Raw genomic sequence first — 21,492 nt, forward strand, 5'->3', positions numbered from 1 at the left:
GGCAGCAATAACCCGGTGTGTCCAGGCTCTGCACAGCACTTGGTGGTTTTCCTCGGTCTGTCGGTCGGTCAGTCAGTCCCTCAGTCAGTCAGTCCCTCAGTCAGTCAGTCCCTCAGTCAGTCCCTCAGTCCGTCCCCCGCGGTCCTGGCGGTGCTGGCGGTGCTCCCCGGGCCGGGCTGGCTGTGCCGTGGGGCTGGCGGTGCTCCCAGGCGGGCTGGCGGTGCTCCCCGGGCCGGGCTGGCTGTGCCGTGGGGCTGGCGGTGCTCCCCGGGCGGGCTGGCTGTGCCGTGGGGCTGGCGGTGCCCCGGGCCGGGCTGGCGGTGCTCCCCGGGCCGGGCTGGCGGTGCTCCCCGGGCCGGGCTGGCGGTGCTCCCCGGGCCGGGCTGGCGGTGCCCCGGGCCGGGCTGGCGGTGCCCCGGGCCGGGCTGGCGGTGCTCCCCGGGCCGGGCTGGCGGTGCCCCGGGCCGGGCTGGCGGTGCTCCCCGGGCCGGGCTGGCGGTGCCCCGGGCCGGGCTGGCGGTGCTCCCCGGCCGGGCTGGCGGTGCCGTGGGGCTGGCGGTGCCCCGGGCCGGGCTGGCGGTGCTCCCCGGGCCGGGCTGGCGGTGCCGCGGGGCTGTGCACGGACAGCCCCTCTCGGCCGGGGGCAGCAGCGGGAGCCGCGGCTCCTCTGCCCGGGATGGAGAAGCACCGGAGACTCGGTGTTGTTCCCGGGGGAAGGCAGGGGCAGAGGATGCTACCGAGGAAAACCCTAAACCCTCCCTTTTGTGGTGATTAAAACCTCCCTTCGTGTTGTTTCTCTCGTGTCTTACCGTCCAGGAGAAGGTTGGGTGTTTGCTATCCAGATCTGGTACCTCACATTCTAACCTGTAAACAGAACAATCTAAACCGTGTCCACTACTGCAACCCACACCTCCCAGACATCAGCTCAGTCTTACTACTACAGAGAAAGATTAAAATTTATAACTTTATCAAAAGGGCATCTCCCTTTAATCTGTAACTTCAGTTTGTTCAGCACCTTTGTTTAAAATGTATGTTTCACGTATTTAAAATGCCTGAGTTTTAATATCTCTGTATTAAGTGCATTTACTATCAATAATTTAAAAACCATTCCTTGCCAATGGATGTATAGAGTTCTGAGAGAATACCAAAATTATATAATATGAAAAATTATGTAAAGTTTTCTACATGAAAATACGATGTATAATAGTTATACTATTCCATGCTTTAATCAAGTGATAAATCAATAAAGTTTTACGAAGTGTTGCTTTTTTGCTCAGGTGGTTCATTAAGCGGCTCCGAGGCTTCGGCGCCACTCGGGCTCCTCTGCGGGGCTGGGGGAGTTCCGGATCGTGTTTTATACCCCCGCACGCTCGGTGCTCGTCGCTGCTGCGCCGCGGGGCCGGGCCCGCTCCCTTCGCAGTGCAGGGGCTCCGGCCGGGCCCGCTCCCTTCGCAGTGCAGGGGCTCCGGCCGGGCCCGCTCCCTTCGCAGTGCAGGGGCTCCGCTCGCCCCCGCTCCGGGCCCCGCCGCCCCGGCCTGGCTCGCCGCCGTTCCGGGGTTCCGCGCGCCCCCGCTCCGGGGTTCCGGCCGGGCAGCGCCGCCCCCGTTCCGGGGTTCCGCGCGCCCCCGTTCCGGGGCGGGGCGAGGCCGCCCCGCTACGCGAGGGCCGCGGGGCCCTGTGGGAAGGGCCCGGCCATTGGCGGCCGCGCAGGGAGCGCGGCGCGGATTGGCTGCGAGCGGCGCGCCCGGGGCCGATGCGCCCGCTGATTGGGCGGGAGGCAGCGCGTTGTGACCGCCCCGCGCGATGCGGTCACGGAGTCGCCGCCGCGCCCTCGCCCGGCGGTTTGAATGTGAAGTGCAGCCGGAGCGCTCGGAGCCGCCGCCGCCGCCGCCGGGGGGAGCCGCCAGGTAAGGCCGGGACGCGCTGTCCCGCACGGCGATGGGGCTGCGGCGGGCCCGTGCATCGGCGGCCCCGCGGCCGCCCGCGCGCCAACTCCGCGCCGCGCTCGGCACTGGGCCCGCGGCGCGGCCACAGGCGCAGCGCACCATGCTGGGCCCTTCCGCCCGCCTCTCGCGGCCCGCGATTGGTCCGAGGCCGCTGAGCCTGCACGGCCCGCGTCCCTCATTGGCTGCGGCCGCTGCCTGTCCGGGTCGTCGATGGGGAGGGGGACCGAGTTAGTCTGAGGGTTCAGGGGCCGCTCGGGATCTCGCCCAGCCCCGGCCCTGCCGCCCCCTCACGGCCCGGCCCGGCCCGGCCCAGCCCCGGGCCGTCTCTGCGGGGCCGCCGCAGCCGGCAGAGCGGAGCAGGCGTGGTCCAGCGGCGGGACGGACGGAGCAGCCCCGACGCTTCCGCGGGTGAACGGCCTGGCGGGCCGCGGGCGGGCGCGGGCCGGTCCCCGCCGGAGAGTCGCGGCCGCTCCGGCACGGCCTTGCCCCGGCTCGGCGGGAGCGGCCGGGTGCAGGGCCGGTCCCGCCGCCCCCGGCGCTGTGGGGAAGCGGGAAGTGGCCCTGGGGATGCTCGGAGCACTGCCGGGATGGCTGTCCCGGTCAGAGCTCCTCCCGAGCGCTCCTCGGCCCGTGCTGTGAGGGATGCGCTGTGCGGAGCGCTCCGGTCCCAGCCCCGGGGCGCGGGCGCGTTCTGCCTGGGCTTGGGTCTCTTCTCCCTGAGTGGTCTGCATTCATTTGACTAAAGTGATGTACTAAGCACGCTTTATGGGCTTTCTGAGGCCTCTTCTGCGGGCACTTGCTGCAACACAACACAAAACATCAGCGAAAGTACCACCAGTGTTTTTTATACTGGGAAACAAACATGAAGAGCTAGAGGAGGAGAAGGAAATAAGCATATGTCGGTAACAGGTCAAAATATGTTGGTGGCTGTGAGTTGGTGAACAAGACTACGGACAAGTAAACCCCAAAAGCAAAGGGATACATGGGAGGCAGGACTCTTCAGGTAGATTTTTACTTCTTGCAACATATGTTAGGATCTGATTTGCTTATTAACATGCATTTAATTGAAGAGGATACTGCTGCTATGTTCTTAAATTATATAGATGCCATAGCTGACATAAAAATTGTGTCATTAAAGCTCACTGTCTTTGCAAGCCTGCTTATACAAAACTGTTTTTCTTGCACTGGTGATCAGCACGAAACGACTATAAAACGGGACAGGTAAACTTCAGTCAATTTTACTAAACAGAATCTCCAGTGAAAAAATGGAAACCTTTGCTTCCTCATAACCTTTGTAGGAAATGAACTGTGCTGCTGGTGGTGGGAAGGACGGCAGGATTGATGATGATATCCAGAGGAACATCTCCATTAAAGCACATCTTATTGTCAGTGTTGCTGTAATTTTAGTTATTCCAATGCAAGCTGTGAAGTAAATCTATAACTGTGGTACAGATAAGAATATGTGTGGCAGGATTACAAGAGAGGAGCAGTATGGACTTACTGCACAGAGTTATTCTGTAAAAGATACTGCATCTAAATTAACTCCCACCCTAGTCTGAGCTAATTTTACAGGGAGGACAAACTGTCTGGCTTTGCACAGTCTTTTGTCTCTTTTTTAAGAAAGTATTTTCTTTTGAGATTTTTCTTTAATAGGGAGTATTTGATTTTTTGAAAAAGCCTCGACTCTTCCACACACTTTGAGTTGTTTTATTTACAATTATGTAGGGCAGGACTGTTCAGCTATTTCACTCAGGAGCAGTTTCTGGGGCTGGCAGCAGAGCAAAAGCAGAACCAAGTTCCTGTTGTCCTGAAAGGACAAGAGATGATGTTTTGGCTGTACCTGGTTCATGTCTGCTGGAAGTGTGAGCCTTTTCTGGAGCTGGAGGTCTGTGAACCAGACCCTGGCAGTTACCTGTGGCTTGAGAGGGGGAACGTTTGCTGTGCCTGGTGCAGCCTGGTAGGGACTGTGCTTGTGAGGCGTTGTCAGAAAGAGCTGATGTTGCTCCTGTGGGATCTGCTTTTACATGGGCAGCTTTAGGAAAGCTTTTCTGATCTCTGGTTTTAACAAAACTACTTGTGGGTTTTAGGTTCTGCCAAAATGGAGCTCAGTGATGCCAACTTACAAACTTTAACCGAATATCTAAAGAAAACACTAGATCCAGATCCTGCTATAAGGCGTCCTGGTAAGTGATTCTCATGATGGAGAACAAAATAATTCTGTTTCTTTTTGGCTCTTCTGTCTCTGTGTAGCAAACTTCTATGGATATTTTTGCAGTAACTTCTTAGTTATTAAGTTATTAATTTAAGTTCTCAATATCCTTTCAAAATGAAACCCCAAAAGAAACTAATGAAGGATGGATATAAATATAAATGATTTTGTCTGCTTTTTGTGATTTTGTTTTTCTCTATTCTTGCCCTTTTTTCTTTTTTTGCACTGTTGTTATTTAAAGCAGTACTGCTGTTCACAACAAGCCAGGATTTACTTCTCCTGGGTTGTGGCCTTTCCAAGGGTGAGGAGGCAGCACTGCCCCATCCTGCTGGGGATCCCAGAGCTGCTGTTGGCAGCAGGAGCCTTGAGGCCAGCAAAGCTGCTGTGATACTTTAGTCAGACACGCTCCTGTGAAGCCCTGGGAGTGTTTGTGTTGGGTATTTCAAGCTTGAGAAATCGCAGGATTCCCTCAGAGAAAGCAGCTCAGCCTTTGCTGACCGCAGTGTGTTCTCTTACAGCGGAAAAGTTCCTGGAGTCCGTGGAGGGAAGCCAGAACTACCCACTGTTACTGCTAACACTGCTGGAGAAATCACAGGAAAATGTCATCAAAGTCTGTGCGTCTGTGACGTTCAAGAATTACATTAAAAGGAACTGGAGAATTGTAGGTATCCTAGTGAGGAACTGTGCTGAGAACTAGTCATCCTTTTAAGGTACAATAGGCAGATCCACGTCCCACCCTTGGTTTCATCTGTGAACCCACTGAGGGAGTGGGTTCAAGGTGCTGTTTGGTGTGGTGGAGGAGACTTGGTTAAATGTGGGAATTTTATTGCCATGTGCACCCACCCTCACTGCTGCTCAGTTACTGACCTGAAAAGTTACCCTTAGGGAAGGACAAAAAAACTTCTTCTAAGTTTTACAGAAGGACATTATTTCTTTCAGCTTTTTTCAGATACTGCTGTTCCAGATTGGTTGAAGGCAGTGTCTCTAACAGGTCTGCTTCTTAGATTCTTCAGCATTGTAGTAGTTACACAAATCAATATAAACAGTTGGTTTCTGAAATGCCGATCATCTCTCATTGCCTAGAGAATGCTGGTATACCCATAACTTAATTATTATTTTCATTTTAGGTTGAGGATGAACCAAACAAAATTTGTGAATCGGACAGAATAGCCATTAAAGCCAACATAGTGCCCTTGATGCTTAGCAGCCCAGAACAAATTCAAAAGCAGGTAATATGTCTTTCCTGGTTGTATCCATGAAACTTTGGGAATATTCTAAGCATCTCTAGAGGCTGTGGTTATTGGCAGAACTCAGTTCCCTTACCGTGAGCTCATGCTGATCCAAATAACTTCCAGAATATTGTTACAGATATTTCTACCTACTTCAACATTTTTTAAAGATAATTGCTGTGTAATCTTATAGCTAAGTTCTAACATTAGGCAGTTAAACAGCAACTCTAGAAAGTGAGACTGTGTGAACTTCAGGTGAGATTTTTGTATTTGTGTGGAAAGCAGTAGGTATTTAACTCAGTGAGGGATTTTCCGGGATGTTTGCAGCAGCTGGCACCACTGCTGTGTGCTGTGCTGTGACAGTTCCGTTCCCTTTGCAGCTGAGCGATGCCATCAGCATCATCGGGCGCGAGGACTTCCCGCAGAAGTGGCCGGACCTGCTGACAGAGATGGTGAATCGCTTCCAGAGCGGGGACTTCCACGTCATCAACGGCGTCCTGCGCACCGCGCACTCGCTCTTCAAAAGGTACTGCAGAGCAGGGGCCTGGTGTCACTGCCAGGCTTCATTTCGGACATTTGCAAAGCCTACAGCTGGGACTTCCACAGACACCTTTGAAGTAGTTATCAAACTGTACACCTTGCATGGTTTTGAACCATGTTGTTTAATTCTTCTTTACTTGACAGTGTTTGTTTCAAGGTCTGGCACAAGATAAAATTCTGTGTGAATTAATCTGGTAATAAATGTGAAGACTATTCTGTTTTTCATGTGTTTCTCTCTTACTTGTCAGGTACCGCCATGAGTTTAAGTCAAATGAATTATGGACAGAGATCAAGCTTGTTCTTGATGCCTTTGCTTTACCCTTAACAAATCTCTTTAAGGTATTTCTTGTTGAATCATTTCTAAAACAAGTTTAATGTTCTGAATTGCTTGCTGTGGATACCTGTAAAGTTAAAGCTCAAGAATTGTTGTTCAAAACTGTTTAAGGGGTTCAAATTCAAGTAATGAAATGAGACTTAAGATTGATAAGAGGATGAAAAAGAACTGTATTTTTTTGTTTTTAAAAAAAAAATTCCGTGACACTTTTCAATATTTTTTGTTGGTGTGGGTTTTGTACTTGACAATCTTGCATCTTTTTCTAGGCAACTATTGAACTTTGCAGCACACATGCAAATGATGCCAGTGCCCTGAAGGTTCTCTTTTCTTCTCTCATTCTAATTGCGAAGCTGTTCTACAGTTTAAATTTTCAGGTGAATTCCTTTTTCTTGGGGTAGTTTCACTTGGTTCTGAAGAAGCTGTGATTATAGAACTCATTTGAGGCAGCCTTTAAGGCCATGCCTTATGGCAAAAAGAAAAATCACTGGTGCATCTGCTGGAGTCAAAGCACAGTAAGGAAGGGTCATTGAAGACATTGCCTTGGTCCTGTGTAAGCAAGTTCAGGAGTGTGTGAGCTGGCATTGCCCCAGGGCAGTGCTGTGTGGGGCCTCTGAGAGGGAGCTGGGAGAGGAAGGGGTCTGAGGCCTGAGTTCACTGGCCCTTGGTGAGTGTCTGTGCTGGCAGGAGCTGGGCCCTGTACCTGCAGCTCTGTGGCCTGCAGCAGCAGTTCTGGGAGCAGTGGGAGGCTCTGGGTTTGGAACCAGATCTACATTTGGACATTTCTAAATGTGCTGTGTGGGAAATGGTCAAAAGCTCCCTTGCTGGCATTTATTTAGTGTCTCTAGATGAAAGTCTGTGAAATGTGATTGTGCCTGGATTCCCTGGGCTGTTCTTCCCTAGGGGGCAAAAGAACAGGCTGGAGTTAAAAAAGGCTTGTGCTCTCTTGTTCTGAGAGTGAGAGGTGATAAGACTCATTCATGAAAATGTGAGCTGTTTAGAGTCTAAGCAACTGGTTTATTTGGAACTAGTTGTACTGCAGGGCTCTGCCAGAACAGTTTTTGTTTGGGAGGAGGAAGGGGCACTGTTTCAGTTTGAGGATTGTTTTCCACAGGTTATTGTCCCTCAGTAGAATAAGGTGAATGCACCACTTCCAGTGTAGGTGTGATGTCTAAGCAGTGTATTCATAAATTGAAATGTAGATTTATGCTTTTCCTTCACAGGATCTTCCTGAGTTTTTTGAAGATAACATGGAAACATGGATGACAAACTTCCACAGCCTTTTAACTTTAGATAATAAACTCTTGCAGACTGATGTAAGTACCACATAAACCACCTGGTTTGCATCTGTAGGGGAGAGGGTGGACTGACAACGTAGGTCTAATTCTGAACAGTGCAGTGATTTTTTGTGGGGCAAACAAAGCAGTGAAATGACTGTAAGAAAATGGAGTTTAAGAGCAATTGCTCTGCTATCTAAGGAATTTGAGGTTCAGTTCTTCAAGTTGTATGACAGTTACAGGTATACCCAGCTGTGCACAGAAATCAAATTACCAATACCAATACTCACTGAGTTGATTCTTTCAAGAACAGCTGCTGAAGGTACCTGGCCATTAGCATCACAGGGCTCAGGTTTTCTGTACCTTTCATGGTTCATGCACCGTGTTCTAGAAACAGGGTGTCTTAAAGAACTTGAAACAATTGAACATAGAGGGCAGGATATCTCTTAAGTACTTCAGCATTTGGTGTCTTGGTCTAGTTAAAGAATCAGTAATTTCACTGGTGAAAGCTGATACCAGGTCAGGAAAGCTCCAGTTATTTTGTGTGTGTGTTTTCTGCATTTAAAGTGCTGATGTCTTCCAGATACAGCACAATAGTTTGCCACTTGATGGAGCCAAACCCGCTATAAACGTCTTGACAACACATAGAGAGGCATATTAAGTGTATGTTGAGCTCTGATTACCCTGCTGCTAAAAGGAGCTTTGCTGCTCTTTTGTCTCGTGTCTCTGGGCTGCCCCCAGCACCAGCAGTGCAGCTGAACTGGGACAGGCAGTGAAGCTGAAAGGTGGGGTGGAGGGAAGAGGGGCAGACAGAGCTGGGGTGGTGTTTGGTTGTTTTTAATTCCAGCTCAACTTCCCAGTTCACACTGTGGTTCCACAGAGGGGAAGGGGAGGGAACTTCTACAACTACTCCAATTAAAGAATCATGTAGTGGCTTCTAAGCATATTTTCAATGCCTTGTGTTGTCTTTTTCGTTTTACATTTGTTAAATTAATTTTGTGTGAACGATTGTGTCTGTTTTCAAGTGCACAATACCTTGATTTGAAATACAGTATCTAATGTGTATCTAACATGTAGTATCTAAATGGTAACTTGAAGAGCAGTTTGGGTACAGATCAGCAAAATTCAGTAGTTCTAGGGACACGAGAGGCATTTCTTTCACCTGTTTAGGACATGGTGAAACGGTGATGTGAATATTTAACTTAAATATGTTGACACTTCTAATGTTTAAGTAGTGTTGAATTTTGGATGTTTAAGTTCTTAGTTTTGTTTTATGTGAGGATGAAGAGGAAGCTGGATTACTTGAGCTCTTGAAGTCACAAATTTGTGATAATGCTGCTTTATATGCTCAAAAATATGATGAAGAATTCCAGCCCTACCTGCCACGTTTTGTAACAGCAATCTGGAATCTGTTAGTCACAACAGGCCAGGAAGTGAAGTATGACTTGGTGAGTTGCTAAAATCTGATCTTGTCAAATTTAACAATAAATCATAAATGGATTGGTCATGCTAATGTTTGTGTTCTGTTTGTGGTGCTGTAGCTGGTCAGTAATGCAATCCAGTTTCTGGCCTCAGTTTGTGAGAGACCACATTACAAGCATCTGTTTGAAGACCAGAATACATTGACAAGCATCTGTGAAAAAGTTATTGTTCCCAATATGGAATTTAGAGGTAACTATTTGAGACTTCAATTTTGAAAAACACAACAAAAATCTAACTAATTATCGTGACGTTGCTTTGCAGAGCTAAGAACTGAGGATTCCCTCTTGTGTACCTTAGTGCTAGATTCAAACACAAGTTTGAATTCAAACACAAGATTGCTGTCCTGTGGGCTTTGTAGAATTGTATCAATATAACTAAATTTTCATGTTGAAATCCCAGCGGAGGAAGTCTAGGTCATGTGCCACCAATAAATTTCTACAATTAAAGTGAGTATCTGAATAATTCAAGGAGCCTAAATCAGGCCTACCAAATTGCAGTGTTTAGTTCTCCAGGTTTTGGTGGCTCATATTGATCCTGCATTTAAAATGCAGTGAAAATCCATTGCAGTGAAAGGAAGCTTCTCTCTCTTAAGTCTGGTAGACTCTGAAAGCCTCTTCAAATACACCTGGTGCTGAATAGGTGTTAAAGGTTTTTCTTTGAATCAATACATCAGCCTGTGGTATGAGAGACTGATCTGTGGGACAGAAGCTAAACAAGAGTAGACTGGCTGGATATTTCTTGTTAATGAATGTTATAGAAAGGTCCTTGGATAAAATAGCAAGTTCATAATGATACACCCTTTTACCATGAAAAACAGAGACTTCAGTACTTCAACTTCCATGTATTTTACATTTTCAGCGGCTGATGAAGAAGCATTTGAAGATAATTCTGAAGAGTATATAAGAAGGGATTTGGAAGGATCTGGTAATCTACAGATTTATATACTAAGAATACTTGGTCTTTAAATATAGCCCTAAAGAGCTGAAGCAATTTACTGAAGCTTTTATAACTTCATTTTGAAATTGAGAAGGTTTCTATACACCACCCCCAGCTGGATTTTATCCAGGCTGTGATCAAGTCTTCTGTCATGCTCATCACAGTGTCTTTCTGGTTTGAACAGTGTTTTTATAGGGCTTTTTCCTTAATTGGATTGGCATGTCTCCTGCACTGCCCACATTCTCATTTCAGCAAATACAGCCTGTAAGTCAATCCTGAGTAGTAGCCAGTTGTGTGTTTAGTTCCCATGTGTGGAGTTTTAAATAACAGGGAGAGACTCTTGATGTTTAGACTGAAATTCTGCCTGGGGTTGATACACACTGTGCTGAGGCCAGCTGGCCAGCAGCCAGGCTGGATGTGGCATGTGCTCAGAGCAGAGCCTGCCCAGCTGCTGGAGTGCTGGGGGAGCTGTGCTCTGCAGCCAGGCCAGAGCCCCAGGGAGCCAAACCTGCCTCTGTGGGACAGGCCTGGGCCACCAGCACTTCACTGACACTTTGGAAGTGATGGCATTTCATAATAGATTGAAGAAATTACTGTATGCTTGCAGTGGAGGACAAAATTGGAGGAAACATTTTTGAACTTTTTTAAGGAAACCCGCATTCTTATCCAGGATTGGCTGTATTTGAGGTATTTGTGAAGTTTTTTACAAAAACGTCCTGTCAGATATGGTGGGCCAGCAGCTGGCTTGTGCTCCAGCCTGCTGCAGTCTGATGGGGGAGAGAGTGGCAGGGAGGAAAGTGGGAAGACTCATGGATAAAGACAGTTTAATTGAAATAAGAGTGAGGAAAGGGGAAAGAAGTTACTGACTCACCACTGCCCACAGGCAGACTTTTGCCCAGCCTGTTGCTGAGCAATGGCTACTTCCCCCAGACCCCTCCCTTCAGTTTTTATTTCTGAGCATGCCATACAGCATGGAATGTCCTGATGGTCACTTTGGATCAGATGCCCAGGCTGTCCCCTCGCAGCTCCTTGCCTGTCCCAAACTGCAGGGAGGGCCAAGCAGGAGGAAGAGGATGCTGGCAGTGCTCTTCAGCAGCAGCCAGACCCTGGGTATTACCAGCAGCTTTAGCCACTGGTACCAGACGTGGCACCAAATGGGCCACAGGGGTGAGAATGAGCTCCCTCCCAGCCAGAGGCAGTGCCAGCACCCTACATGCCTGCTGCCACTGCTCAGGGACAGGTGTCCCTTCCCCTTGGTGCACAAGCAGTCCAGGTGTGACAGTAAATAAAAGGCTCACAGGTGTTCTTACACAGCACTTCGGAGGCTTGCAATAATTTTAACACGGGGTGTGGCTGTAACTTGAGACGCTGTTGCTGTTTTGGTTATTCTGTTTATTAATATGAAAAACTCTGCTTTCTCATATCCTAAGAATATGTGGTTCTCATGCAGATATTGACACCAGGCGCAGAGCAGCTTGTGATCTGGTCAGAGGCTTGTGCAAATTTTTTGAAGGACCTGTGACTGAGATTTTTTCTGGATATGTTAGTTCTATGCTGCAAGAATATGCAAAGAATCCATCTGTTAACTGGAAGCACAAAGATGCAGCTATTTACCTTGTCACGTCTTTGGCATCCAAAGCTCAAACACAGAAGGTACTTGTACATTCTATTCATTGGAATCTGTCTGCATTCAGATATTGCAGTGCAGGTGATCCTGCTGTTGGTTTAAGCTGCTGCACAAGGGGAGGAGCTGTGTGCAGTAGCTCGTGTTGATGCCCTTTATGTCACCCTATCACAGGTGGTGCTGTATGACCTGTACATGACCTATACATGACCTATACATGACCTATACATGACCTGTATGTGCCAGGTGGATGGGCAGTGTGGCCCTGTGGCAGGCCTGACTGGCACGTGGGATCCAGCCAGACAAAGAGACAAAACTGGCTCAGCTCTGGACCCTCTGAGCTCCGAGTGCTCCTGAGGCAGTCTGGAAGCCATGGAAGGCAAAGGGAGCTTTGCAGAGGATGATCAGAAGTTAGGCAGACTAAAAGGAATTTAAATGACTCTTGGAGTTCTTGTCATGATACTTCCCAATGTTTCCTGCTACTTGAATGTTTGATCTGTGAATGACATGGGAATGCTAACGATGGCTGGAAATGGATCTCATTCATTACTTGCTGGGGAGAAAGCAGCTAATAATGGGCTGGAGACACTGAGAAAGCACAGCTGGGCTAACCTGTACCTGCAGACAGGAGCATTGGCTCAGATGTCCTATGGAAAAGTTTAGATGTACTGCTAGATACTTTAAATGCTGTTACAGTTCAAATCTCTGTGTCTTTACAAGACAGATTTGAGGCAAACACAGTAAAATGTGTACATCATTTTATGCAATTTTGCTGAAGGCTCTCAGTCTTTTCCTGAAGCCAGGTGTGTACTGCTGCCCAGCAGTTGTTGGTGATGTGTAACAGGAACCAGTCTGGTAGCGTTTGGGAAACTGCAAAGTTTGTGTCTTTTTCTGTGCTATTTAATGGCAAATATGGACTAATTTAGAACACTTCATTGAAAAATCTCCATCTAAAAATCCTGGTTTAAAAGAGGTTGCATTTTTTGTAAGAGAAAGCTAATAGTAATTTTTTAGAATTAGTAAGAAAACTAGCAGTTTATATGCCGGCATATAAAAATAAGAGTTGTTTTTTGCGTCTTCCAGCATGGAATAACACAGGCCAATGAACTCGTTAATCTGACAGAATTCTTTGTGAATCACATTCAACCTGACTTGAAGTCAGCTAGTGGTAAGTTAATTTTGATATGGTATTTTTGTGATGTATCATAACCTTGACAGCAGCCGTTGTTTGTGAAGCCTCAAGCACTCCTTTATCAACATAATCTCTGAGATGGGCTGTTCACACCTGGCACAGAGTAATTAATTTTTTTTGGGCAGCAGTGGAGGAGCTGTTACTGCAAGGTGCATTGCCACCTTTCCACCTGCTCTCTGCAGGATCATGGCATGTGTATACGTGGTTGCTATCAACTACATGCTTAAACTTGTTGAATCAAAGTAATTTGATTCCTGTATTTGAGACCTTATGGTAAATATCTGTGCTCTACAAAACCCTGAGAAGTTAAAATGCTGAGGCCAGGTTGTGACCTGTACAGCCCTTATTGATGAGGATGTGGATGTCTAGATTTGAACAACATAGTTTATTTTATTTCAACAATTATTATACTGTATCTGAAGCATAGTGGGTTGTTTTGAAATGTGTAATTGAAAGCTGCTAAATTTGAAACCAGAAGATGAAATTTCATCTGAGCTGGACTGTATTTTTAATGTGATGTGATGTGATTTGTACCTAAAACTGGTATTCCAACAGTGCCCGTACCAAAGTGCAGGAACTAAGAAATGTAGAAAAACGCTGTATTATTTTCTACAGAGGAAAATTATTAGTTAGTGTCAAGTGTCACTTGTATATGTAGTACATGTTCAGTAATCACATTTTTATGAGAAGTATCAACGAAGTTTGCATATTCTTCTATTTCAGTGAATGAATTCCCTGTGCTAAAAGCAGATGGTATCAAGTATATCATGATTTTTAGAAACCAAGTAAGTTTTTCTTTTACTGTTACAGAAAACATACTGTAGGTTGTTACTTTATGCTTGCCAAGCCTAATTGACTGCACTTGGCCATATGCTAACTCATCAGGTGTTTGATAGTCATATACAACACTTCATGCTGAATTTTTAGCTTAGAAAGTAAATGATATTGTTATAAATATCCAGTTAACAAGTAGTCTATATGCTGTCCATATGCTGTGGGAACACTGAATATTTCAGCTGCTTAATTCTGTGACACGCTCAGACGTTTCCTAGTCAGTGTTAGTCCAAATACTCTCGATGGCTTGTGCCATTGCAGTAGCTGTTACAGAGTGCAGCAGTTTTGTCCTTTACCTTTTCTGATTCACGAGATGGGCTGAGAAAATCTGTTGCATATTATTCTAAATCCTAGACTACTTTTATTCATTTCTTATCAAATATCTGTGATTTAGGGTTTTTAAACCTTCATATTTTTAATTACCTATTAAGACAAAGTAAAGTGAAAAGGGAAATTAGGATTACTGCACTTACTGCTAATCCAGTGTCCCAGTGGTGTTCAGGGGAGACAGGAGCAGTGGCAGAAGCAGCTGCCTCCTGCCTGTCAGGATGTGAAGCAGAACAGGAGGAGCTCTCAGGATGCCTCCCTCTGCCGAGCCCTGTGTGTCACTGATGAGCTTGGTTGTGCTCTAGAGCTGAACCATCTGTAATTTCTAATGTACTTCTGATTTGTTGCTGTACTTTTGTAGGTACCAAAAGAACAATTGCTGGTGTCTATTCCTCTCTTGATCAATCATCTCCAAGCCGAAAGTATTGTGGTCCACACCTATGCAGCCCATGCTCTTGAAAGGCTGTTTACCATGAGAGGGACCAATAATGCTACCCTGTAAGTGTTCAAGCAGAAATAAATTCATTGCTGCATAGATTTTGTGTATTAAGGATGAGAAATACCTGTAGGGGATCCTTTGTGTTTGCTATTGTATAAGGTTTGAAGATTGTGGCTGTCTCATCATTAAGGAGCTGTGTTTCACTTACCAGCATTACAGCTGCAGAAATGGCCCCGTTTGTGGAGGTGCTGCTAACAAACCTTTTCAAAGCTCTGACGCTTCCTGGCTCATCTGAAAACGAATACATTATGAAAGGTAAATGCCTAATGAGTCCTGCAAGATAAGAATAACTTGGTTAACTTGAGGTAAAGGCTTGCAGTTACAGGTTCCTGGTATTTTTATTTGCAAAACCTCTTTTGTGCAAATGTGTTTCAGAGCCTGCAGTTACTTATCAGACTGTATCAAGTCATCTTTGACTAAACTTAGGGTACCAAAGTGAAACTCTAAACATAATGGTACTGTGGGAAATCATTTCTGAAATGGTAGTCTTGTACTCAGGACAGACTGGACAGTGTCAGGGCAGGATCTGAGCAGTCTGCTCGTGGGGAGGAGATGTGGTCACAGCTAGAGAGGAGAGATCTGACCATGGCTGAGAGGATGTGGAGGTCAGAGCCCTGCCTAGGACAAGCAATGGCCTTTGTGAAGTTACTTAATCTCCTGTGTTCATCTGTAGAATGGAATAAGGAGGCTTTGTTTTATGCTGTGTCATAATTATAGATGGAATGTTCTTGCAGTGGGTGCTCTTTTATTCTGTACCTAATTCCTTGGGATCCTATTTTAACAGCAAAAGGTACAGGATTTAGGCATGTGTTGAGTGGCAGAAATGTACTTTGTCTTCAGAAGCTAAAATTTTCCATTTATTTGCAGCCATCATGAGGAGTTTTTCTCTGCTACAGGAGTCCATAATTCCATACATCCCTTCTGTCATCACACAGCTCACACAGAAACTGCTGGCTGTCAGTAAGGTAAAGAAACAGAGCAGAAGGATCACCTTCTACCTTTTAGGGCAGTCTGGCTGATGACCTACGTGTGCCTTGGTGGTGGTGTGCTGTTAGAATACTCTAAATAGTTCAATATTTTCTGACACAATGAATTTGAAACAGCATTCTAGCGAGGTACTGCCTTCCTTTTAGAACATATTCTCAGATTGTTCTTCCTGCTCTCATCTGAAATTTAGAAGTAGCATGTGAACTCTTTCTGTAATGCTAGTTTGTGGTAGTATAATGCTTGCTAGTGCAAAGGCCACCAATGCAAACAATCTGGTTTTATCACAAATCCTGTATTCTTTGCCCATGAAACTTCTGTAGCTAATAATAATTGGCATTGAAATGTGGGATTGAATTAAATAAATTACCCTTCTGCTTTTGGTGAGTAAAATTCTCTTAGTTTTTTATTTAGACTTGGCAAATTCTTAACCATTGACAATAAGGAATGATTTAGAATACCTTTCAACTGTCCAGAAAACTACTTCTCTGTACAGTTTAAACTCAACTGCAGATTATAAGGAGTATTCAATAGAGAATTGACTGGACACTTAAAAGATTGAAAAATAGTCTTTTCTGGTTTTGTTCTGTGATATTTTAACTGTTTGCTAGTTTATATAGAGCTTCTGAAAAACACTTGCTACAAAAAAACCCTCCCCTTTTAGAGGTCTTTATGTTTGCTTTTATCTGTGGAATTAATTTTGTAAGCATATTAATACATAAGTTACAAGTATCCCTAGTCTGAAATGCTACTTTAGTCTTCAGTTGAAATAGAAAATACATGTAGCAAAATAAATGACTTGTCTGCAAGTTCGGGTTGATTTGTCTGTTTACAACTTGTTTTCAGAATCCCAGCAAACCTCACTTTAACCATTACATGTTCGAGTCCATCTGCCTGTCGGTACGGATAACGTGCAAGGCGAACCCGGAGGCGGTGGGCAGCTTTGAGGAGGCTCTGTTCCTGGTGTTCACAGAGATCCTGCAGAACGACGTGCAAGGTGAGACAGGCGCTGCCCGCGCGCTCGCTGCCGGTGCCTGCTGGGATTCACCTTCTGGCAGGTGCTTTGGAGCACAGGAAATTCAAGGGGAGGAACAGCATGGTCGCAGTCTGAAAGGGTTTAGATTGTTCCATAGGGTATGTCAACAGCATTCAGTTATTTTAAATTCCATTTTTAAAATATCTACCAATCACTACTCCAAAGCGTCTTAATATTGTTCTTAATTCTATTGCCGTGTTTCTGGTAGTTTGTTTTTTATGTTCTGAAACATTAACGGGTAGAGGAAATAGAGTGTATATATCCGTGCTTGCTATTTTTGGAATAATTACATTTGGGAAGATATGTTTGTTCAGAGTTTTGTTTATTGAAATCTTTGTGATAATAACATAGAATTGTGGGTTCAATCCATAGACAAGTGGTGTCTGGGGACTGACAGTGACCGTGTTGTTGTCTGACTTTGTAATGCCATCGTTTCTCTTCCAGAGTTCATTCCCTATGTGTTTCAAGTGATGTCACTGCTTCTAGAAATGCATAAAAATGAGATCCCCTCCTCCTACATGGCCTTGTTTCCCCACCTGCTGCAGCCGGTGCTGTGGGAGAGGACAGGGAACATTCCCCCCCTGGTGCGGCTGCTGCAGGCGTACCTGGAGCGCGGCGCCAGCACCATCGCCAGCGCCGCCGCCGACAAGATCGTGAGTGGGCAGGGCTGGGAGCTGGCTGCAGGCTGGGGAGCCCCAGCAAACAGCTGGGCCTGGGCACAGCTCGGGGCTTGCACACAGACACAAACCCAGGCTCTGAGTGGGGCTTTGGGGCGCTTTTCCCTTATGGATGAGATGAATTCTAGGCTGTCACTCTTTTGTCAACTGAGATGAAAAATACTGCTCTTAGTTCTTGCAAGCAGATAAGTTTGCACAGTTTTCCTGTTTGCCTCATATTAAACACATGGATAATGAGAACTCTCAGGTTCTGTTCAGAACAGTCTTGAGAAGAGTGAGTGTGAAGAAGCCAAAATGTCTCTTCCTTGACCTGAACTGCAAAAACTGAATCCTGGCTTAGCCTGTGAAGGCTTTTGCCTTGGTGTATGCCTGAAATGGTAATGGTCAATCTTCTGGTAAGTCACACATGAAGAATTGTTGTCTAGGGATTTATATCTGCTTTTCTTGCAGCCTGGACTGTTAGGTGTGTTCCAGAAGTTGATTGCCTCTAAAGCTAATGATCATCAAGGGTTCTATCTTCTAAACAGTATCATCGAGCATATGCCTCCGTGAGTATGAGCTGAAATTACATTTAAAGCTAACTTCTGTGTGACTTTCATCATGTAAACATGCCAAATGTTAATTTTTAATAACTGAAAACATGACATTTTTCAATCAAATAGATTTGAACAGTTCTATACATGTTTTCTGTGAAGTGGCATCAGTAAAATCCTAGTGTGAATTGAATAACTATCCTTTTAAATTTCCAGTGAATCAGTTGACCAGTACAGGAAACAGATCTTCATTCTGCTATTCCAAAGACTTCAAAATTCCAAAACAACAAAATTTATCAAAAGTAAGTTCCTTGCTCTGTGGAAAGCTCTGGTGACAGCAGCAGTTCAGAGGTGCAGCTGCACAGAACAAGTGTCCTGTCGTGCCCATGGATACACAGACAGAGGGATAGTTGTGACAACCACTACACAAATTATGCAGTGTCCATTACTTAACCCTGTAAAATCTGGTTCATGTCACCTGACACGACAAGAATGATAGAGTTGCTTATAATGGTCTTCCACAAACAAAATTGAAGTGGTGCTTTTAATACACTGCACCTGTGAAAAGGGGTCATGCCTTGCCTTAGAGTCTGCATTGTGTGAAGTTTTCTGCTAGAAGTAGAGTTTTTGGAAGAGTTTCTTTGGTTCTTGACCTGAAAAAAATTGCAAATGGCATTTCTAATGCCTTTTTATAAGTGCTGCAAGGGGAAAAGGAATGACTCTTGTCCACCTTGTTTGTGTGTTGTGGTATGTGAAAAGATCAGTTTTTAGGCATATTCATGTACTTCACTTAAAGTGAACACGTATAAAGACTGCCATTTCTGTCCCCTTGGAAAACTTGCTGGAATGTATTTTGCTGCTGACTCTAAAGCTATTCTTCTGTTTCCACGTTGAGTCTCACTTTGACTTTTTTCTCGTTACAGGTTTCCTTGTCTTCATTAACTTGTACTGTGTGAGATATGGGGCATTAGCTCTGCAAGAAATATTTGACAGCATACAGCCAAAGTTAGTATGTTTTGTTTGTTTTGGTTATATTTAATACTGCTTTGTTATTTTTATCTTTTGAAGTAAGAAAGAGTTGTCTGTTTAGCTGGACTGTCAGACTACATTTATCACTAATTTGACTCACCAAATGTTTTTCTTAATGTGGTTCATTTATTTATCTAGAAAGTCTTCTTTTTATGAATTTCTGACACACACAGAGTTCCTCACTGATAGTAAAGATTACTAATCTAAGATTATAAAAAGGAAAGATTGATGTTTTTAGTCGTTATCCTTTGTGAAAAGTTTGTATGTGCAAATGTCTACTGGAACAGGGCAGCATCTTAACAAATTATCTGTTTGTCTCTATTTCCTAGTGATTCATATTGTTTCTGGTTCTCTTTTGTCACCATAAGGCTAAAAAGGCTTTCTAACACTTTTTCTCTCAATGCCACCACAGGATGTTTGGAATGGTGTTGGAGAAAATTATAATTCCTGAAATCCAGAAAGTGTCTGGACAAGTTGAAAAGAAAATCTGTGCTGTTGGCATTACAAAAATATTAACAGAATGTCCTCCCATGATGGACACTGAGTACACCAAGCTGTGGTAGGTACCACACTTCTTCAGGCTGTGCCAGAGAGGCTGTGTGAGTTACTGAAAATGTGAGCTCAGACCAAAACACATCCTTGAAGGAAACTCCATCGTGATCTCCTCAGGCTCATTAAGCTCTTCTGCTTCTGTTTCTCAAGAAATGAAACTGTATTTTCAAAGAGGATGACAGATCTGGTTAGAGATGTGTTTGATGGAGATAGCACGGATTTGGCTAGCTGGGACTGCATTTAGGGAAATACACTGCTTTCCTCCAGTTTGTGTTCTTTCTGAAAAGCCAGGCCCAGTTTTGACTTAACCTCTGTTAGTGGGGACACCTGAGCATATTCATAACCTGACAGAGAAATGTAACAGCTTAGCTTGGGAGTGGAATTTTGGGGAGATCTGCCAGGGGATTTGATTGTCAACCAGTCCAGCAGTCTGGCATGCCAGGCAGTTTGAATTTGATGACAATCACTGGATCCCAGAGTAGATCCCCGAACTAGAACCGTTTTGTAAATGTACTTAGAGAAAAGCTGTGCCCTGAAAATCATTGCTCTTTTTAGGTATGTTTCATGACAATTTGACCTGATAAATACGTACATTGCTCATGCTGTTGATAGGAGTGCCCACATTATGCCTGTAAAATACTCTTCTGGTCCAGCATACCTTGGGCATTTATGATTTCAGTGGCCAAGCAGGTACCTGCAAAGGCTAAGTTATAAGGGGTTCCAGATAATTAGAGCATCCTTGTAAAATACACCTGGTCCTAACTCCTTTTAAGCACTCCAGTTTTGCCCTCCCTCTGTGCTCGCAGGATCCCTTTGCTGCAGGCCCTCATTGGCCTCTTTGAGCTGCCTGAGGATGACACGATCCCTGACGAGGAGCACTTCATCGACATAGAGGACACCCCGGGCTACCAGACTGCCTTCTCCCAGCTGGCCTTTGCTGGGAAGAAAGAGCACGATCCCGTAGGGCAGATGGTGAACAACCCCAGGATCCACCTGGCACAGTCCCTCCACAAACTGTCCACGGCGTGCCCGGGCAGGGTAGGTGATGCTCACTGCGTGCAGGGAGGAAAGGCCTGTGTGAGAATGGCTCTCTGCTCATGTGTGATGCAAGATCGTGCTGTGTTTTATTCTTCATGGGAATATAGCTTTTGTAAAGCTCTTCCTTTAAGGAAGAGCTTTAAGGACCCTTAGACAGGCCTTATTTCACAGCACTTACTTTTGCAGTAAGTTTAAATTCGCCATTTTTAAAAGGAATATTTACACAATGATGGTCTATAACTAATACATGTCTCGAGTTGAATTGGTTGCATGTACTTGGGGAATTCAGGCAGCTCATATAAAATTAGACAAGGTGAGTGTCTAGTTAGCTCTTTTAGCCTGTAGCATCTTTGTTTTGCCCAAGATTTTGGTAAGTAAAGGTTGCCTGAGGGGTCAGCTGCTGTCCCTGAGGCCAGCTGCTGCTGTGTGTGGTTTGTAGCAGTGTGCTGGCGGGAGGCAGGGTTTGTGTTTCCCTCCCTCACAGCTCTGCCCACCGTGTGCTTGCAGGTTCTGTCCATGCTGAGCACCAGCCTGAACGCAGAGGCGCTGCAGTACCTCCAGGGATACCTCCAGGCTGCCAGCGTGAGTCTGCTCTAACTGCACAGAGCCCGGCACCTCAAAGCTGGCTGGGCGTGCAGCAGGCTGACTCTGACTGTTTTATAGCAGAGATCAGACAATGAAAAAACTGCTTGAAATCGTATTGCAGATTCCATCTTGTACGAGATAGGTGTGGCTTTAAGCTGAAACTGAAGAATTTGATGGTTTGTGTACTCATAAATAAAGGTGGCTAACTTCCATTCCCAGTTTAATTTCAAAGGGAATAGTCAGAGTGGTTTGTTACGGGATTGAAATCTGCATCTGCAGTGTTTGGATCTTATTTGGAAATGTGTGGAGAGCACTGGCTGTAGAAACTCACTTCAGTCACTAAAATTCCTTTTCATTTTAATGTTGTCCTTTGTATTTCTTTTGTCTTTCCTTAAACTTTATCTAAATTGTGAATAAATAAGAAGTACTTGTTTAAAATGCCTGTCACTGTGCACTTACTGTTTTAGAAGAATATAGTTGTTTTTAAAAGAAGATGTTTTACACTTAGGATATGAAGTAGTGTGGCGGGGAGGGTTTTTCTTTAGGCAGTAGTGCAGGTACGTGGTAGGGTCGTACAGAGCAAATTTAAAACTCTGGCGGAGGAGCAGAGCTGTGACACACAGCGGCAGCCC

The 21,492-nt window shown here is 45.4% G+C and overlaps 1 protein-coding gene across 3 annotated transcripts; it reads left to right on the top strand.

Moving 5' to 3' along the window:
* The first annotated feature begins 1,754 nt into the window (after positions 1 to 1,754).
* Positions 1,755 to 21,298, top strand: CSE1L (chromosome segregation 1 like). 3 transcript variants are annotated; one of them, XM_063404133.1, is made up of 25 exons: positions 1,755 to 1,907; positions 4,034 to 4,129; positions 4,674 to 4,816; positions 5,283 to 5,384; positions 5,765 to 5,910; positions 6,173 to 6,263; positions 6,525 to 6,632; positions 7,479 to 7,571; positions 8,813 to 8,980; positions 9,074 to 9,203; positions 9,873 to 9,938; positions 11,401 to 11,603; positions 12,658 to 12,742; positions 13,490 to 13,551; positions 14,289 to 14,425; positions 14,578 to 14,681; positions 15,294 to 15,391; positions 16,257 to 16,407; positions 16,891 to 17,099; positions 17,574 to 17,671; positions 17,873 to 17,958; positions 18,580 to 18,661; positions 19,098 to 19,244; positions 20,044 to 20,275; positions 20,783 to 21,298. In XM_063404133.1, exons 2-25 carry the CDS (start codon positions 4,045 to 4,047, stop codon positions 20,870 to 20,872), a joined length of 2,916 nt encoding a protein of 971 aa, XP_063260203.1. In that variant the 5' UTR covers positions 1,755 to 1,907; positions 4,034 to 4,044; the 3' UTR covers positions 20,873 to 21,298. The 3 variants fall into 3 exon arrangements, with proteins under 3 accessions (XP_063260203.1, XP_063260205.1, XP_063260204.1); XM_063404135.1 differs by lacking the exon at positions 1,755 to 1,907 and adding an exon at positions 2,162 to 2,354; XM_063404134.1 differs by lacking the exon at positions 1,755 to 1,907 and adding an exon at positions 2,369 to 2,949.
* Positions 21,299 to 21,492: the final 194 nt, after the last annotated feature.

Source organism: Prinia subflava, chromosome 8 (assembly GCF_021018805.1).
Source record: "Prinia subflava isolate CZ2003 ecotype Zambia chromosome 8, Cam_Psub_1.2, whole genome shotgun sequence".
Classification (NCBI taxonomy): domain Eukaryota; kingdom Metazoa; phylum Chordata; class Aves; order Passeriformes; family Cisticolidae; genus Prinia; species Prinia subflava.